Source organism: Squalius cephalus (genome assembly GCF_949319135.1).
Source record: "Squalius cephalus genome assembly, chromosome: 21".
In the NCBI taxonomy this organism is placed as follows: Eukaryota; Metazoa; Chordata; class Actinopteri; order Cypriniformes; family Leuciscidae; genus Squalius; species Squalius cephalus.
In genome coordinates, this window is record NC_137142.1 from 21,265,769 (window position 1) to 21,282,206 (window position 16,438).

The 16,438-nt window shown below is 38.3% G+C and overlaps 1 protein-coding gene across 6 annotated transcripts in view; it reads left to right on the top strand.

The window, feature by feature from the left end:
* The window catches only part of kcnq5a (potassium voltage-gated channel, KQT-like subfamily, member 5a), a 125,931-nt gene that overhangs the window by 85,414 nt on the left and 24,079 nt on the right, over window positions 1–16,438 (top strand). For all 6 annotated transcript variants that reach the window (XM_079855154.1, XM_079855155.1, XM_079855157.1 and 3 more), the window contains exons 3-8: window positions 5,626–5,716; window positions 8,311–8,437; window positions 10,082–10,257; window positions 11,005–11,130; window positions 12,266–12,376; window positions 15,887–15,982. In XM_079855154.1, the coding sequence (XP_079711280.1) occupies window positions 5,626–5,716; window positions 8,311–8,437; window positions 10,082–10,257; window positions 11,005–11,130; window positions 12,266–12,376; window positions 15,887–15,982 (727 nt within the window). The remainder of the gene's footprint in view (window positions 1–5,625; window positions 5,717–8,310; window positions 8,438–10,081; window positions 10,258–11,004; window positions 11,131–12,265; window positions 12,377–15,886; window positions 15,983–16,438) is intronic.

The following is a 16,438-nucleotide window of genomic DNA, read 5'->3' on the forward strand; positions in this document are numbered from 1 at the left end:
GCTAATTTGCACATTCGTAGAACCACTTATACTAAATGAGAGAAGGGTGTAGAGTAACATCCAGGCTATTTATTTATTTATTAAGGAAAATATTATACAAGGAAAAAACCTTTAAATATGTAATTTTGGTGGTCAAAGATGAGTTTTAAGGGATAATATTTTTGACTACAGGGGTACTTTAAGACTGGCTTCACTGAACCTGGAACAGCAATGTGCAGTGTTAGATGACAGCCCTAATTACTCATGACAGGCCTGCGTTCAGCCAGCCAGAGGAATGCCTGGGAATCTAGCAGACCAAAAAAAACATCTTTAAATTGGCTCAATATTAACTCAAACATGTACACATATAATGGCTGATCATACAGTCAGCCTCATGTTATCAAATAAGCACACACTCTTACACACAAACACATGGGGTGCAAGTAATACAAGCTCGTTCCCTTCTGTCTGATGCCGATCTGTCATCTCTCTCACTTTTACATGCTTTCTGGATTTTTGCATAGTGGAACCTACTGTTCCAGTTTTGGCAGTCAAACTTCTTGTGAAAAAAAAAGTTGCTCTGTTGTGTTACTGTAGCGAATTCAGCCGTTCCCTTAATGTTTTGGGACAAATTCTAACATTCAGACCCCTATATATAACCTGTGGCTTTTATTATGTCAGGGCTGTGACATAATAAAACCCACCTCCTGATTGAGTGTTATGGCTGTCATTAACCCTGGGGCTGTGTGAAGCTCTGGTCAGAGGTCTGAGTTGTGTTCTACAGTCTGTTCCAGCTGCAGTGGAAACAGCAGCCAGTGTCCAGACCTTCCTGTTCAGACGGAGGAGAACCATTAGAGACTCGAGCCAAATCAGAGCCAGATGTCCACAGGCTATTTGTACAAGCCATTCAATAATTCAGAGAACAGCCATTATAATTCAGGCTGTATTGTGTTGTGGACGCTGGATTACCCATGTTATATTTTATATTAATCCAATGGAAAATGAATGATCATTTTCATCTTGTCAGGAACACAAAAGACTGACCTCTAAACCAGCCAACTCTCTGAATCACAGGAACATCCTAACATTTTCTTTTCTTTTCTTTTCTTTTCTTTTCTTTTCTTTTCTTTTCTTTTCTTTTCTTTTCTTTTCTTTTCTTTTCTTTTCTTTTCTTTTCCTTGTCTCTTCTCCACTCTTCTCTTATGTTCTCCACTCTTCTCACTTCCTGCTAAATGTAGTTTCTGCTCATCTCATCCCATCTCACCTGATCTCATCTGTCTTATGAGGTCCCCTAATTTATTCTCATCTCTTTTCTTACCTCATGTCATCTCCTCTACTTGTCTTGTCTCTTTGTTCTTCCTGTGTGCTTTCATAAACAGTCTGATTAAAGGGTTTTCTTCACATAAGCTGCTTTTGTGTGTTTGGTGTGGTAGACCGCAACACCGCCCTCTACCGTGTCATGTTTGGTCAGACGGTACACACTGCAGGTGGCCAGACTCATGGGGGAATTATTGAAATTCCAACTCTGAGCATGTCATCATTGTCTGCCTGAATGCTCCTCAAATCCCTCAGAACCTGCTTCAAAAACAACACAATCTCAGACAGTCTCACACACATGGGCAAACAGAAACAGGTGTGCAGCCCATTATATGCTACTGTACTATTTCCATCTTTATTATTTCTCCGTTGCATCGTAAAACAGCACTAAGACAGAACTCAGACACTCTCATGCACATTTACACGCAGAGATCGCTGAATTAGTTGGTGGTGCTGTGTTTTGTCTTGCCGATGGAAGAAAATCTCTGGGGTTCAGAGGTTTGAAAGCTCAGATGTCGGAGTCTGTGGGAGCCTGGCGCTGTGACCACACGGCTCTGAATGCTGAAAGACACATTGTCTGGCCTAAGCGTTTAGCAGAGCTCTGGTACCTGCAGCTGTTTGTTCAAAAAAGTAATTCCTTCCTGGTCTAATATTTTCATTTCCCCCCACATCTGAGTGCAAGAGATCCTTCAAATAGCTCTGAAAGATGTGTCTGGGTGCACGTATAGTGCAAAAAGTCTTGGATTTCTTTCATTGAACATTTTTATTTATGTTAACAAATTGTCTTGCTTCCATTAAAGCACAATGCTCTCAAATCATGCTGGATCACATGATACACAAACTTGTGGAGCTTGAGTGTTGCTGTTATTAAAGCAAAAATGGGTCAAACTAAATAATAAGAAATATTTGAAATTATGAAATGCATGTCAATTTTTCTATTCAACTTTTTACTCAAATTGTTATGGTGATAATATATTGTGAATATGAAAATAAACACATTACACTGTCTCATACTTTTCAAGCTGACTATGTTTTTGTGTTGTTGCTACTGTTTTGCATGTTTATTGGATTACAGTAATGACTGTAGCAGAAGCCCTTTTCTTAGGTTTATTGTGTGCGTGTGTACATTTGTCCGTATGTATGTTTAAATGCGATAAACATGTTCTAGTTGAGTAGCACGACACCAGTTTGAGTGTAATAGTTGTGGTCTGCTGTACCACCAGGATATGGAAAGCGCTATATCCTGCAATGACTCATAAACTCTGTCACGATTCAGTCTTTGGGGATTGTAATACTATGAAGTATTATGAGATTCACAGAAGCCCTCACACTAACTGAAAGAGTCTGGCCAGTGTGGGTGTGCATGTGTTAGCCAAGCACTAAAAGGGTGAGGAGTAGGTCAGACAGACTGTCTCACAGACAAAAAGAGAAAGAAAGACAGAAGAACATGTAGGTGCTGTCAGCAGGACTTTGATAACAGCTGTTAACACAGTTACAGACAAATGCCACAACGTGTTTGTTATTGATCACAGACATAGAGACATAGATCGCGAATAAACACCTCTCAAACTCTCTTTTATCCCTAGTGAAAAATAAATAGTCCACAATGTATTTGAAATACATTTATTTTATGCTAAGTATTCTACAAATACATTTACATCTATAAATACCTTGCAATTTTACTTTTGGTATACTAAATTGATATACTTAGTCTGCTAAATTGGAACAACTAATTTTGTACTTAATGCACTTTAGTTATCTGGAAGTAGTGCTGAGGTTCAACTAAAGATATACTTGAGTATATTTGATTGTGCTAAAGTGGAACTATTGCAAGTATACTTTAGGTACATTTTAAATGTCTTGCATTTAAAGACATATTATACAGTGATCATACTATCCTTACTAATAGTGATATTAAAACACATTTTAGGCTTAATATTAAGAAATGTGCATAGTGCAATAAAGAAGAACTACAAATAAAGTTGAATTATACTACTATTTATTTATGTCATTAAGTCTCAAGTGAAATGTCAGTAAATAAGGATTTTACCTCTGATTTTGAGAGAGTATGATGCTCAATTCAGGCCTTTCAGTGGTTGTGCTGCTGCATTAAAAATTATAGAGTGATCATTCAAAAATTTAGGGAAATACACTGCTGAGAAAAAAAAACAGCATTACAAATAAAAAAAAAAGGTAAATATAGTTTCAGCATTGCACAAACTAATGCATATATATATATATATATATATATATATATATATATATATATATATATATATATATATATATATATATATATATATATATATATATATATATATTAGGGCTGTCAAAAGATTAATCGCGATTAATCGCATCCAAAATAAAAGTTTTTCTAATAATATATGTGTGTGTACTCTGTATAATTAAATTTGTATATATAAATACACACACATGCATGTATATATTTAAGAAAAATGTGTTATTTATACATAAAAAAATTTATATTTATATATAATATAAACTATATAAATATATATACAGTATATGCATGCAAATATTTCTTAAATATATACATGCATGTGTGTGTATTTATATATACAAAATAATTATACACAGTACACACACATATATTATGTAAACACAAACTTTTATTTTGGATGCGATTAATCGTGATTAATCTTTTGACAGCCCTATATATATATATATATATATATATATATATATATATATATATATATATATATATATATATATATATTATATATAATATATATATATATATATATATATATATCCTGGTTTGATTGTTCTTAAATTCTTGTTCATTTTGTAAATATAAGCCAAATAACTTGAAGCCTGAATGTGTTGCTTTAATGCATAACAAGTAACATTTTGAACCTTAAACCTTTGTAAAAAAGGTTTAAATATTTTAAATATGTTTATATTGTAAACATGAAAAAAAGAAAGAAATTTCAGCAACATTTTTTGAAGGTTATCATGGTATCTTGTCTGTATGCATGGTATTTGCATAAGACGTATTTATATCTGGTGGTTTAAAACGTGTTTATTTCATGGATCTCGAGTCGAATTTTCGAATATGTTGGCCTGGGCAATTTTCCTTGTTGTTTTATGTAGTATTATTATTCAGTGCACTGCCATCTGTATTTGTTCAGTAGCTTTTAGTTTCATAGTTTTTGTAGCGAGACAGGTTTGTTTACGGTCTGACAAATACGTAAATGGGCCACATATGTTTTTCTAGCTGGGGATACTTTGTGTTACATCATCGCCCCCTTTAGTTGCTCCAGAAGCCCCCTTTTAAGTGCTCCGCTGGTGCCTACGCTGCATGCAGCAGACCTACCGGAGTATGTTGCATTATATAGAATGTTATTTATTGAAAGACTATGAATACAGAGAGCAAATATAGCAAAAGGCTTCACGTTGAAACTTTTAAATCTACTATTGTGGTGTGCAGCACCACATTGCTTATGTTCAAATCGACAATTAACAGTTAATGTTGGTATACAGTATAGCTGCTAAGAAGCTGCTTTCACTGGTAAAACAGGCCTAAGGTTCAGAGAAAGGGTGGAAAATTGTATTGGAAATAATAATTTACAAACTTATAGAATATGGTCCCTTTCAAATAATAGAAAGGTGGAGATGAAAGGTGAAATACAGAAGACAGTGTTGGATGTGTAAAAAAAAAAAAAGGCTCCCAGACACATTGTATTTACAGGAAACATAAGAACAGCATTCGCTGGAAGACATGGTGATGTCTGCTAGTTCACTCAGACAGCACATAACCGCATACGGCTGCACGTCTCGCACAGCTGCATGCTTCTGAAGATGAAGAGTCCATCTCTGTTCTCAACCACCTCAGGCCAATGTTCTTAATAGGCTGTTTATACAGGGTGAGAACAAAAGAGAGAGAGAGGAAACAGGGCAGATAGAGAGGTAGCAGGAGAAAGTGTACTGTACTGTATGTTCCTGTAAATAGCTCTCAGACAATAGCAGAGTCAGAGGGTGTGCGATGTGACATAGGCTACTAGTTATACAAGACATCCATCATTAGCAAAACTCTGCACCTTCAATGATGCTGAAAGTGATGATTTGTATGCGCACCATGTCATCAGGTCTGTAGAAAAGCACCACCGGATTTGTTTACGATCTAATGCCACTCTGAAAGCTCTCAGATTCTGTAATGTTCTTTAATGGTCCATCTTGAGGATTTGTTAAGGTGCTTTCACTCCAGAACAATGAAACCTTTAGTTTCAGCTCGCATTTGCTCAGGTGAAGTCATACAGAACAGGATACAGTTACTAATGTTTTTCCTCTTTTGTTCACTGGCAGGTTCACTTTGGTGTTTGGCTGTCTGGTTCTCTCTGTGTTCTCCACCATCCCTACTCATATGGACCTCTCCAATCACTGTCTCCTCATACTGGTGAGACGCACACAAACCTACTGTACTGTATGCACAGCCAAAGTACACACCTGAAACACTCAACATGAATTGCTGTTTAACCATGTATTTCAGAGTAAAACATGATTAAATGCAAAAAAAGGAGTTGATTGTATGGGAAAAAAAAGTTTGCTTAAACTGTTGCTACATAGCTTTGGCTATTTGTTAAGATTATCCTACATGGCTTTAGTGATGTCAGCGGGGACTAAAATTCATAAGTGTGAGGTCAGTACAATTTTATTTTTTGGAAGAAATGAATACTTTTATTCCGCAGGGACATATTCAATTGGTCGAAAATGACAGTAAAAACTTTTAAATTGTTTCAAATGATTTTAATTTGAAATAAAAGCTCTTTATTTGAACTTTAATTTACATTTTTTGGAAAAAAGTATTCTGGTTTCCCAAAAATGTTAAGCAGCACATTTCAGCAGTTTTCAACATTAATAATAAGAACAGTTTCTTGAGCACCAAACATAATGTCTGCTGAATTTTCATGGCTTTGTCATCACAGGAAAAAAAAAAAACATTTTAAAATATATTCAAATAGAAAGTATATAGAATCATTCTAATTCTATGAGAATAGGGGAGTCCACTTACTACAACTATAATGATAACTTTACAGAGGAAAACTATAGTGTTGGGATCACTACTCTCAAAACAAGGTGTCACATGTCTTGCTCTAATATGGTGTTCCAAGATCCCTTTAAAAACTTTGTTCAGGACCTCACCTTAAAAGACGATCACTCGGATTAGTTTCATCATTTCACTGAGATGTTTTGCTGGCTGATGGGATCCTCTCAGGTGACAACAGAAAGCAGCATGGTGCTTTTAGTGATTGAGCACCTCCGTCCCATTGGACTCTTGGTGGAGTTGGGCCAAGGTGTTCCTGTTTCAGTTAAAGAGTCTGTATTGAGAGACATTCATAGACTCTGAGCTGACCTGAAATGAAAGCAGGAGAGGATGGCGTGTACCCCACTGGTGGGAAAGCAGGACCTACACAGCCTCCGTATCAGATAGTACTCAGGATAAACAAACAGTGTTGTGTCAAGCCGTGGGAAGCTCAGCCCGGCTGTCACAGTGGATCAAGACAGGACAGTTTAAAGCCTATCCCAGGCCTCTTGCCCCTTAGAGATGGGGCAAACGTGAAATATGGCCTGTGAAAAGGTTCATTTGTCCATCAACAGCTGCAAAGAGTACTTGATATTTAGACATAATCATTATGAATATTCAAGATGCAAAGTACTGTATATCCAGCACTGATTCTTGAGAAGAACTAAAACAAAAGAAAATTTGCTCTGTTAGTTTATAAAATAGCAACATCCATCAGATCCATCAGAGCAGATACTTTACACCTAGTTTTATTTGGTTTTCTCTTTGGGATCTTAAAATTATAGGACTATATTATGAACCACTAACCCCAAAACTAAATTCTAAATTCAGGATTTTATGTAGATCTATATATATTTTTACATATATATTATTAACAATGCTGGGTAATAATTTATAGTAACCGTAATCAGGTTCCAAAAATGAAATACTTGTAATTAGATTATATATATATTTTTTAAATACTTGTAATCAGAATACAGAATAATAGTAAATAATTCAGAATTTATTGATTTTCCCTAATTCTTCTTTATCTTTTAAATTGTCCTTTTATCAAAAGTTTTGTGGAATTGCACACACAGACTGACCACTTACTGTAAGAAACTGTTCCAGCGGGTGGAGTTTACTGGTACTGAATATTACTTGTGTATACTCCATGACTGATGACACCCAATCATAGAGCCAAGCGTGAGCCTCTGCGTCATCGTTTCTAAGGTCCTCCGTTTTGACCCGTCTTCACTAAAACGCCCTCCAGAGATTCAAAACGCAAAACGGGGTCGGCAGCGTTTCTAAACTTCTCTGTTTTAGGTCTTCGTTTTTGCCGTTTTAGTCTGGACGGGAGGTGCAAACGTAGCAAAAGGTCTCCATTTCTAAACGAAAACGCAGTAGTGTGGATGGGGCTTAAGTGCGTGGTGTTTCTGTATGAGAGGTGCAGTGTTATAAACTCTATGCAGACAGATGTTTTAATCAGGTGAAACCCTCTGTGAACTCAACTGGGGTTTATCTAACAGTGCAATTAGCAGGCACCAGGAATGTGCCAATGATGGATTAGCTGAGAGGTTAATTATGTTACAGTAGCTAGACTCCTGTGGTGAACCAGGTTGTATTTGGTCCTGGTATACCCTACGTTATGTGGACAAAATGTCCTCACAAAGTCAGCAATATCCGAAATCCTTGTCCTTGTGGGGATATTCTTTGATCCCCATGAAGTAAAGAGCTTATAAATCATACATAGTGATGTTTTTTGAAAATGTAAAAATGCAGAAAGTTTTCTGTGATGGGTAGGTTTAGGGGTAGGGGATAGAAGGTATCAAAATCATTATGTCTTTGGAATGTCCACATAGCATATACAATGAGCATATTCTGTACTTATTTTTTGTGAGATAGTTTTAATCCATTGCCATATTGTATTAATTGTATCCATTAAGTGGTGCATCTGATGTCATGAAAGGTCTTTTTCTGATTTGCAGGAGTTTGTGATGATTGTTGTATTCGGTCTGGAGTACATCATTCGCATCTGGTCAGCTGGATGCTGCTGTCGTTACAGGGGATGGCAAGGACGACTGCGCTTTGCTAGAAAACCATTCTGTGTCATTGGTAAGATAAAAAACGTGTTCTGTGAGTGTGCTCTCCACCCGTGTATGTGTGTTTGTAGAGGGTGATGGATCTGCTGTATTGGTGTGGATGTTGGCGGATGCTCGATAGGCTAATGATAACATCTCTGCCCAGAATTGATGACTGACTCAAACATACATAATGACTGAAAGAGTTCTTTTTTAATTCCCTCTTAAAGGAAAACGAGCAATAACTACCAATGAAGGATTACAGGCAATAAGTAAACAGTGCTATTTATATTTATTACACTAGTGGGGGATATGTGGTATTGTGTTGTATGAGGGTAATTTAGGCTCCTGTGTGAATATGCCAAGAGTCGTGTGGCACACACTGAACCTCATCTCCATTCATTAAGAGACAGAGTCCCATCAGAACCCCATCAGCACTCTGACTAACTCTGAATTATGAAACAGAAAGAAAAAGGAAACAATTTCCCCTCTCTGTCTTCTAATGTCCCATTAGAAATTGTGTAAAGTTCTTTGCATATTATATACACCGACAGACCCTTAATGAAGCTCACTGACTTTATGTGATAATTAACCACATCCTCTGTTGTTTGTTCTCTTTGCACACTAATATAAACATATTCATCTTCAACTTCATGCAGCACTTTTTCATGACAACACAGCAACTATTAAAACATTTCAGTGATTAAAAAAATAAATAGGTTTAAACAACTAATTAATTGAGAAACATTCTGGCAGTGACCTGATTTACCTAACTTTTTTTTGTTTTTGGGGTGTACTAGAATATGCTTTCATGCTTGATTGTTAAAAACTGACTCAAACGCACCATGTAGTTCCTGTTTCGATGAAGCCCCTTCTTCCGAAACTCGAAATGTGCTGTGATTGGTTAGCTGGCCCAGTGTGTTGTGATTTCCCGAACACGCGCTAAGCTTTGCCAATGTCACGCCCCTTACCATAACCCCCCAATTTCAAAACAATTCAAGCCTGATTCAGTTGACCATGATTATGATTTTCGTAGTTTCTCTATTGGTCATGATTTTTTTTATTTCTATATTTTAGAATGGCTTTTGTTCACAAGGACCCTAAACAGCTGCTTTCATTCCCATCTGTTTGTGTTCCTCAATGTTCCAGTTTCACCATGTAGCAACCTTCAAACATTGTGAGATTCAAATTTCAAATAACAGACTTTTAGGAGGCCACTTTCAGAATGTGTGACACAAGAACAATCTTATTTCAAACCTCAAGTGTAACATTCAGAAGGAAAATATGACGGAGGTGATTTGAGTAAAGAACAATATTATCCCTAACCCTGGTTAATCTAGAGAGGTTTTTCAGAGTGCAGCGGAGCATTAGATTTGCTATTCTGTTAGGCTGTGGCTTCCCTTCTCTCTCTTGGCCCCACTCAGGGAAAACAACATAACAGACAAGTGAAACAGCCTAATCTTTGTAATATCTCTGTCCCTGATATCTGAGTGCTACTGAGAAATACAGCAAGCTTAGTTTATAAGTAAAAGGGCTTTGGTGCTTTTGAAATGGGTGGTGGGTGGTCCTAGTCCTAGTCCAATTATCAATATATTTATATTGTTCTATAGGTGTAAGCTTGTACAAATTATCACTGAATCTTTTCTCTCTCTCTCTCTCTCTCTCTTTTGTGTTTCAGACATTATTGTGCTCATTGCATCCATCGCAGTGGTTTCAGCTGGTAGCCAGGGCAATATTTTTGCCACGTCTGCACTTCGCAGTCTGCGTTTTTTGCAGATCCTGCGCATGGTGCGTATGGACAGGCGAGGCGGTACCTGGAAACTGCTTGGATCTGTAGTCTACGCTCACAGCAAGGTATACTGAATATTATTTGATGGCAAAAATTAGTAAATGAGCTCAGGTCATGACATTGCGTGTGAGTTTTCATGTCGAGGCAGACATGTGACCCCACAATCAACCTTTCTTTCCAGCACCGCTTGGACTGAAACTCCATCCACTGGCTGCAGCCAAACCACAAGCTTCCTCAGTCCTCAGTTACCCGCCATTTAGTGGAGAGATTAGGGGTCCCCGCAATGAATCATTATAGTCGATATAATAGCAGAGTTACTTATTTCTATCTCCTCTCAGGCTTAAGCGTTTACATTTTCCTGACATCTCTGATCAAACCAAAAAACTAAACAAAACAAAAAACAGCTTAAACCAACCTGGTTTGCTTGTCTTTGCTAATTCTGCCTGGATTAAACTGGTCCTCCTGCCTGTTTTTTTTAGCTGATTTGTTAACTTGTTAACAAGCTGACCAACCTAACCAGCTGACAATCTCTTTAAAACCATAAATATAAAAAAGTTTTAAATTACTGTATAACACATGTTTTTCCAGCCTGGCCATGCTAGTTTTGTCTGGTTTAAACTGGTCTCCCATTCTGATGCTCACCTGATTTAGCTGATCCTTTACCTTGAACAGATCGCAACCTCTTTAAAACCAGAAATGTTTAAAAACTAATTGAATTGAAGGTTAATAATTATGTTTCTGCAGGAAATATTCATATGTTTGTAGATATGTCTCTATTTGTTGGATGTTTAATATTGTGATATTTGTTACAGGAACTTGTGACCGCCTGGTACATTGGCTTCTTGGTGCTGATCTTTTCTTCATTCTTGGTCTACTTGGTAGAGAAAGAATTTAACAAACAGTTTGCCACCTACGCCGATGCTCTTTGGTGGGGTACGGTAAGTCTACCTTAAATGCCTTAATGTCATCCTTTAGCTCTTCCTCAACCGTATTTGTGCAAATTTTCCTTGAAGTGGACACAAAACCCCCTTTTTCATATCTAGATAATACCTATATAGAATCCATCCTCACAGTGTGGTTTTAGGATGCTCATTTATTTGCATTGCCAGTGTCTCACTGTATTTTATGCATTAATCAATAAATGAGTTACAACCATTGGCCGTGACAGGGTTTAGTTGTTGTGGTACACACAGCAGGACTGGTCATGGTTCCTCACCAGCTGACTTAACAAATCAATGCATGTAATTTCCTGCTCCTACCAAGCACAAATGGAGCTGTTTCAAAGAGTTGTGAGGTCAGTTGAGGGTATAGTCTTCTGCTGTAGAGCTCAGATGCAGAGACAAACCAGCAGTGGGCCAATATTAAGCTGCCACACAGTATTTACACTGGGTTGAGCCCAAGCCAGCGTCTGGAGCTGACAGGCAGGCTTCCGAGGAGGAAAACAGGAGAACGGGAGTCTGGCTTTGTGTGTGAGCTCCCTCACTCCTACTCTTTGCCTCAATGTGCTGTGAAAGGCCGCAGTGCTCTTTGCATTTGACAAATCACTCACTTTTACTGGATGTGTTGAATTTGCTTTGGCTGGGCCTTTGTTTAAGTATCCCCTGCCTGCAAAAATCCAAAGCGCTCACTTATGAGTGTGGAAAGGAGTGCGAGATGTTAGACTGATCTTTTTTTATGACAAGCCACCAAAGTATTTCTCTTGCTGAAAGATGGATCTAATACCGTGTGTCTGTGTGGCCGTAACTTTAGAATACAGCTTGGTTTAGCTTTGGTGTTTATGGCTGTTTAGTATGGCATAACAGACAGAATTTAGTGCATGTTTGGTGGCCTTTGATTTTCCAATGCAACTTGGTCAGGATTCGATCTATGTTTGGTCATTATGTAGATAGAGTCAGAGTGTGAGAGGTTACTACATCTCCTCATACATTGGTGAAGGTGATATGTGGAGTGTTAAAAGTACACTGTAGTCCTGCAACCAGACGTATATTTCAATGCTGTCGGCCTGTGGGAAGTAAAAATTTTTATGCTTAACGATATGACCCTAGACTTTTGAACACAATTTTCTTTCTTCAGATCACGCTCACCACCATTGGATATGGGGATAAGACTCCACAGACTTGGACTGGACGGCTTCTATCTGCAGGTTTTGCTTTGCTGGGCATCTCGTTCTTCGCCTTGCCTGCTGTGAGTAACCCATAAACACCTCGGTTGCGCCTGTAACCTCGGTTCCCTGAAGAGGGATCGAGAAGCTGCGTTGATTGACGCTAAGGGAACGCTTCGCGTGATGAGGTCTTGAAGCACATTTAAAATCAGTCCAATGGTGTGACGTCATGAACAAGGAAACTATAAAGCCTGCCCAAAACAGAGCCGCGCTAGCTTCGTAAAAGCCTGAAGTAGTCGCTGACAGGCACGTAGGAGAAATGGCAAGGTGATGCAGCGTCTCGTTCCCTCTTCAGGGAACCGAGGTTACAGTCGGCATTCCCTTTCAAGGGAACTCGCGCTGCGTCGATTGACTAAGGGAACATCTATACCAACGCCACCATAGTGACAAGTGTATGTCCAGTGTGAAATCGCGAGAAGCAGCACTAGTACGAGAGCACCTGGGACCCTGTTGTAGAGTCAAAGTTCAAAGAGTAGAACCTTACAAATGTGTGCGGTGAGGACCAACCTGCCGCATCACAAACATCTTGGAGAGCAACTCCTGTTATAAGGGCCTTGGAGGCCACCATACTCCTAGTAGAATGGGAACGGACAGCTATAGGTGAAGGCTGACTGACCGATTCATAAGCAAGTGAGATAGCCTCAACCACCCACTTGCTCATTCTCTGCTTAGATGCAGGGGACCCTTTGTTAGGGGGCCCAAAACATACGAACAACTGTTCTGATTTATGCCACAGGGCAGCTTTGTGGATATAGGCATCTTGCGCCCTGACTGGGCATAGCAAATTATTATGTTCCTAGTCCTATGTTCCTATGTGTACAAAGAATATGTGTGTCCCCACCCGTTAAATAACCCGTTAAATATATATATTAGATATAAAGACAAAACAACACCAAATGTGACAAGGACAGTTTCACAATGAGTGCTACTGAAGACACAGAAGTTTGGGCAGGCTTTATAGTTTCCTTGTTCATGACGTCACCCGCCTCTGACGTTCCATCACACCATTGGACTGATTTTACATGTGCTTAAATACATCATCAGGCGAAGCATTCCCTTAGCGTCAATCGACGCAGAGCGAGTTCCCTTGAAAGGAAACTAATATGTAGAGTCTACTGTAGCACTCATATTCTGAAAAACAGTGCTTTATATTACAATGGGTGTATAAAAATAGAAATTAATAGTATAGTGTATATTCAAAAATGAAAATTCTGCCATCATTTACATTTATGTTCTTCCAAACCCAAATGATTTGCTTTTATGAAACACAAAACATTGCTTTCTTCCACATTAAAGTCATACTTCCATAATGTTTTTTAACATTGGCTTTTTATACTGAAAAAAATGATTTGTTGAATTTAATCAAATTTTTATGGTAAGTGGTTGCACACAATTGATTTTAGCTACATTTAAACAAATGCATTAAGTTGAACTAAAATTGCGCGCCAGGCGCATGGTCTAAAAGGGTTGTCCCTATTCCCATAATGAGTATGGGTGTGTTTTGGGATTTACGTGCGTTAAACCAATCAGAGTCTCATCTCCCATTCCCTTTGCCTGTTGCGCTCGCGCCAAGGTAGATTCGCTATTTACATGACGGAATTTGATAGTGGAAAGACCAAAAGCGTCTCAAGAGCGCAAACGGAACTGCTCGTGAACGAGGTAAAAGTGCGCAAGCAGACCACCTACGAGACAAGCCGGATTCCACCATATCTTTATGTACACAATAATAATCTTTTAAATTGTAATCCTTTTATTTTAAATATTTGGCATGTTTGTGTGCTGCTGTGTGTCCCTGTGTGTTTAATAAGCAGAGTGTACACGCGTTGTGGCCCTGCCTATAGGCGCACATTACTAACGGGCTCATTAAATAACCAAATAAATATTGCGCCATTGACTTTAGACCAGGTTTTAGTTCGTCAATGGCGCTGTCTATTTCTGTTGCCTAAAAATAGCAATGTGCCAACAATGCGCCAGAACACACCTCGTTTTCAGACCTGCATGCCCATGGGCGCTCAAATGGGCGCAAATGCATTTGCTATTTAAACAACATGCCGCAGGACGTGAAAATGATAACTGCGTCAGACTGAAACTAGCAAAAAACACTTGGTCGCGCTCGGCGCTGCATTGCGCCGGGTGTAAGATAGGACCCCAAGTCTTTTAAAGTCATATAATAACTTAGTGTGTACATAACAATAATAATGAAAGCAAACAACTTAAAGAGCTTTGACCTGACTGCTGCAGATTCATGTCGGCGTTGACAGTGTTGCTTTAGAAACGCATAATTCCGAGTATGAGGATGTGAACAGCTCCGAGTAGAATGTCACGGGTTGCCATCTCTTAATTACAGTAATTACGTCATGGTGTGAGCGCAGCATAAGCTTATTGTTTTGGTTCAGGCGGAACTGTAAAAGCTGGCTGCTGTTTGTATGTGGCACTCAGTGACTGTGTCTACAACTCTGCATAGCCTCACGGAATCTACTGATGACGTGTGATGTCTGTGCAAGCAGGGTGTGGGGAGGTATGGAAATAAGTTGACAGGCAGGTAGGATATCCTATCATTGGATGAACATTCTTTGGCCCAGGGACTTCCATAGAAGAGATATGTACATTTAGAACACTTCTATTATTGACTGCTATCAGGATGTGAAGAGAGTTCAAAACAATGTAACAAAAAGTGTTTAAACATTGCCTAGCCTAGCTTTAATGTCCCCAATAACATCTCTTCTTTGATAACGTGCACTGGCACAAGGGTTGACCTATAATCCTTCCCCTCCAGCTACCCTTCACTTACATAAAAATTGCAGGAATTAGCAAACAACAACAACAACAATCTGATCAATTCTTGATGGACAAAATCAAGTCTCTCTTTACATTTCTTTTCGTTTCAAAAAAGTCAATTCACTCTGGAATATATGACACAGTAGGGAAGAAAACATAATTTTCGTGCCTACTTTAAGATGTTATTCACAAAAAAAAAATCTGAAAACCTGGTCACTATTCGCTTTCGGATATAAAGAACTCGTTTTGTGTTCAATAGAAAAAAATAAAAGCCATGTGGGTTTCAAAAGACAAAAAAAGAAGAGAATTTTCATTTTTGGAAGCTTGAGCTGTTCCTTTAAAAATAAATAAATAAATTAACAAACAAGCGATTAAATTGTTCTGAGGTTAAGCATTAGGTTAGGTGTAATTTCATGAGACCTTTCTTATCCTGACTCTTTAAGTGATCTCACTTACGAGCGATAGGGGATTTGTGGTCTTTTAGGAGAAAACTTGAAATCACTAATAGCATTTTTGTGAGCCCAGGCAGGCTGTTTGTACTGTGATGATTTTTTATGATGTGTTTGAGAACGCACAGTGTGTGTGCCTGTAAAGCCCCTCAGCGGCCTGTCTGACTCACTCTCGTCAATTGTTCTGTAATTCTCTGCTCACAAATGTGTGCTGCACACTCACAGTCTCTCTTAGTCCAAATCAGCGGATTGAACCTTAGTAATAGGTGACGTTTGTTTTCTTTCTGTGGGTGGATGTGGGTGTAGGGTATTCTTGGCTCTGGCTTTGCTCTAAAGGTCCAAGAGCAGCACAGACAGAAGCACTTTGAAAAGAGGAGAAACCCAGCAGCCAGCCTCATACAGGTAAGCTCAGCTCATTTGAAACACTTGATCAGTCAGACATTCTGATTGGAAGTAACTCATCACATGCTGCTTCATTAGCATTTAAAAGAAAAAAAGTATAAAACTTTCAATGCTACTGCATCAATAGCTAATGCTCAACTCTAAAACCAAAAAGAACTTGGCCAGATATCTTGATTCTGATGCTCAAAGGTCAGTTTCACTGCAATGTACTCATACACTGCACACAGTTACCATGTTAATATCAATATCATTTCATGCCTGCAAATTTGATAAAGGAATATATGGAAGACAATGACTCTCTGGCATATAAATTGTTTAATGTGACAGTTTGAAATGAATAATTCACCAAAAAACATGGTTCATTACAAAATTAAAATCATTTTCTTTCATTTGACTTCTTTTCCAGTTAAAACATCTGAACACTATCATAATGATAATAATAATAATATTTAAAAA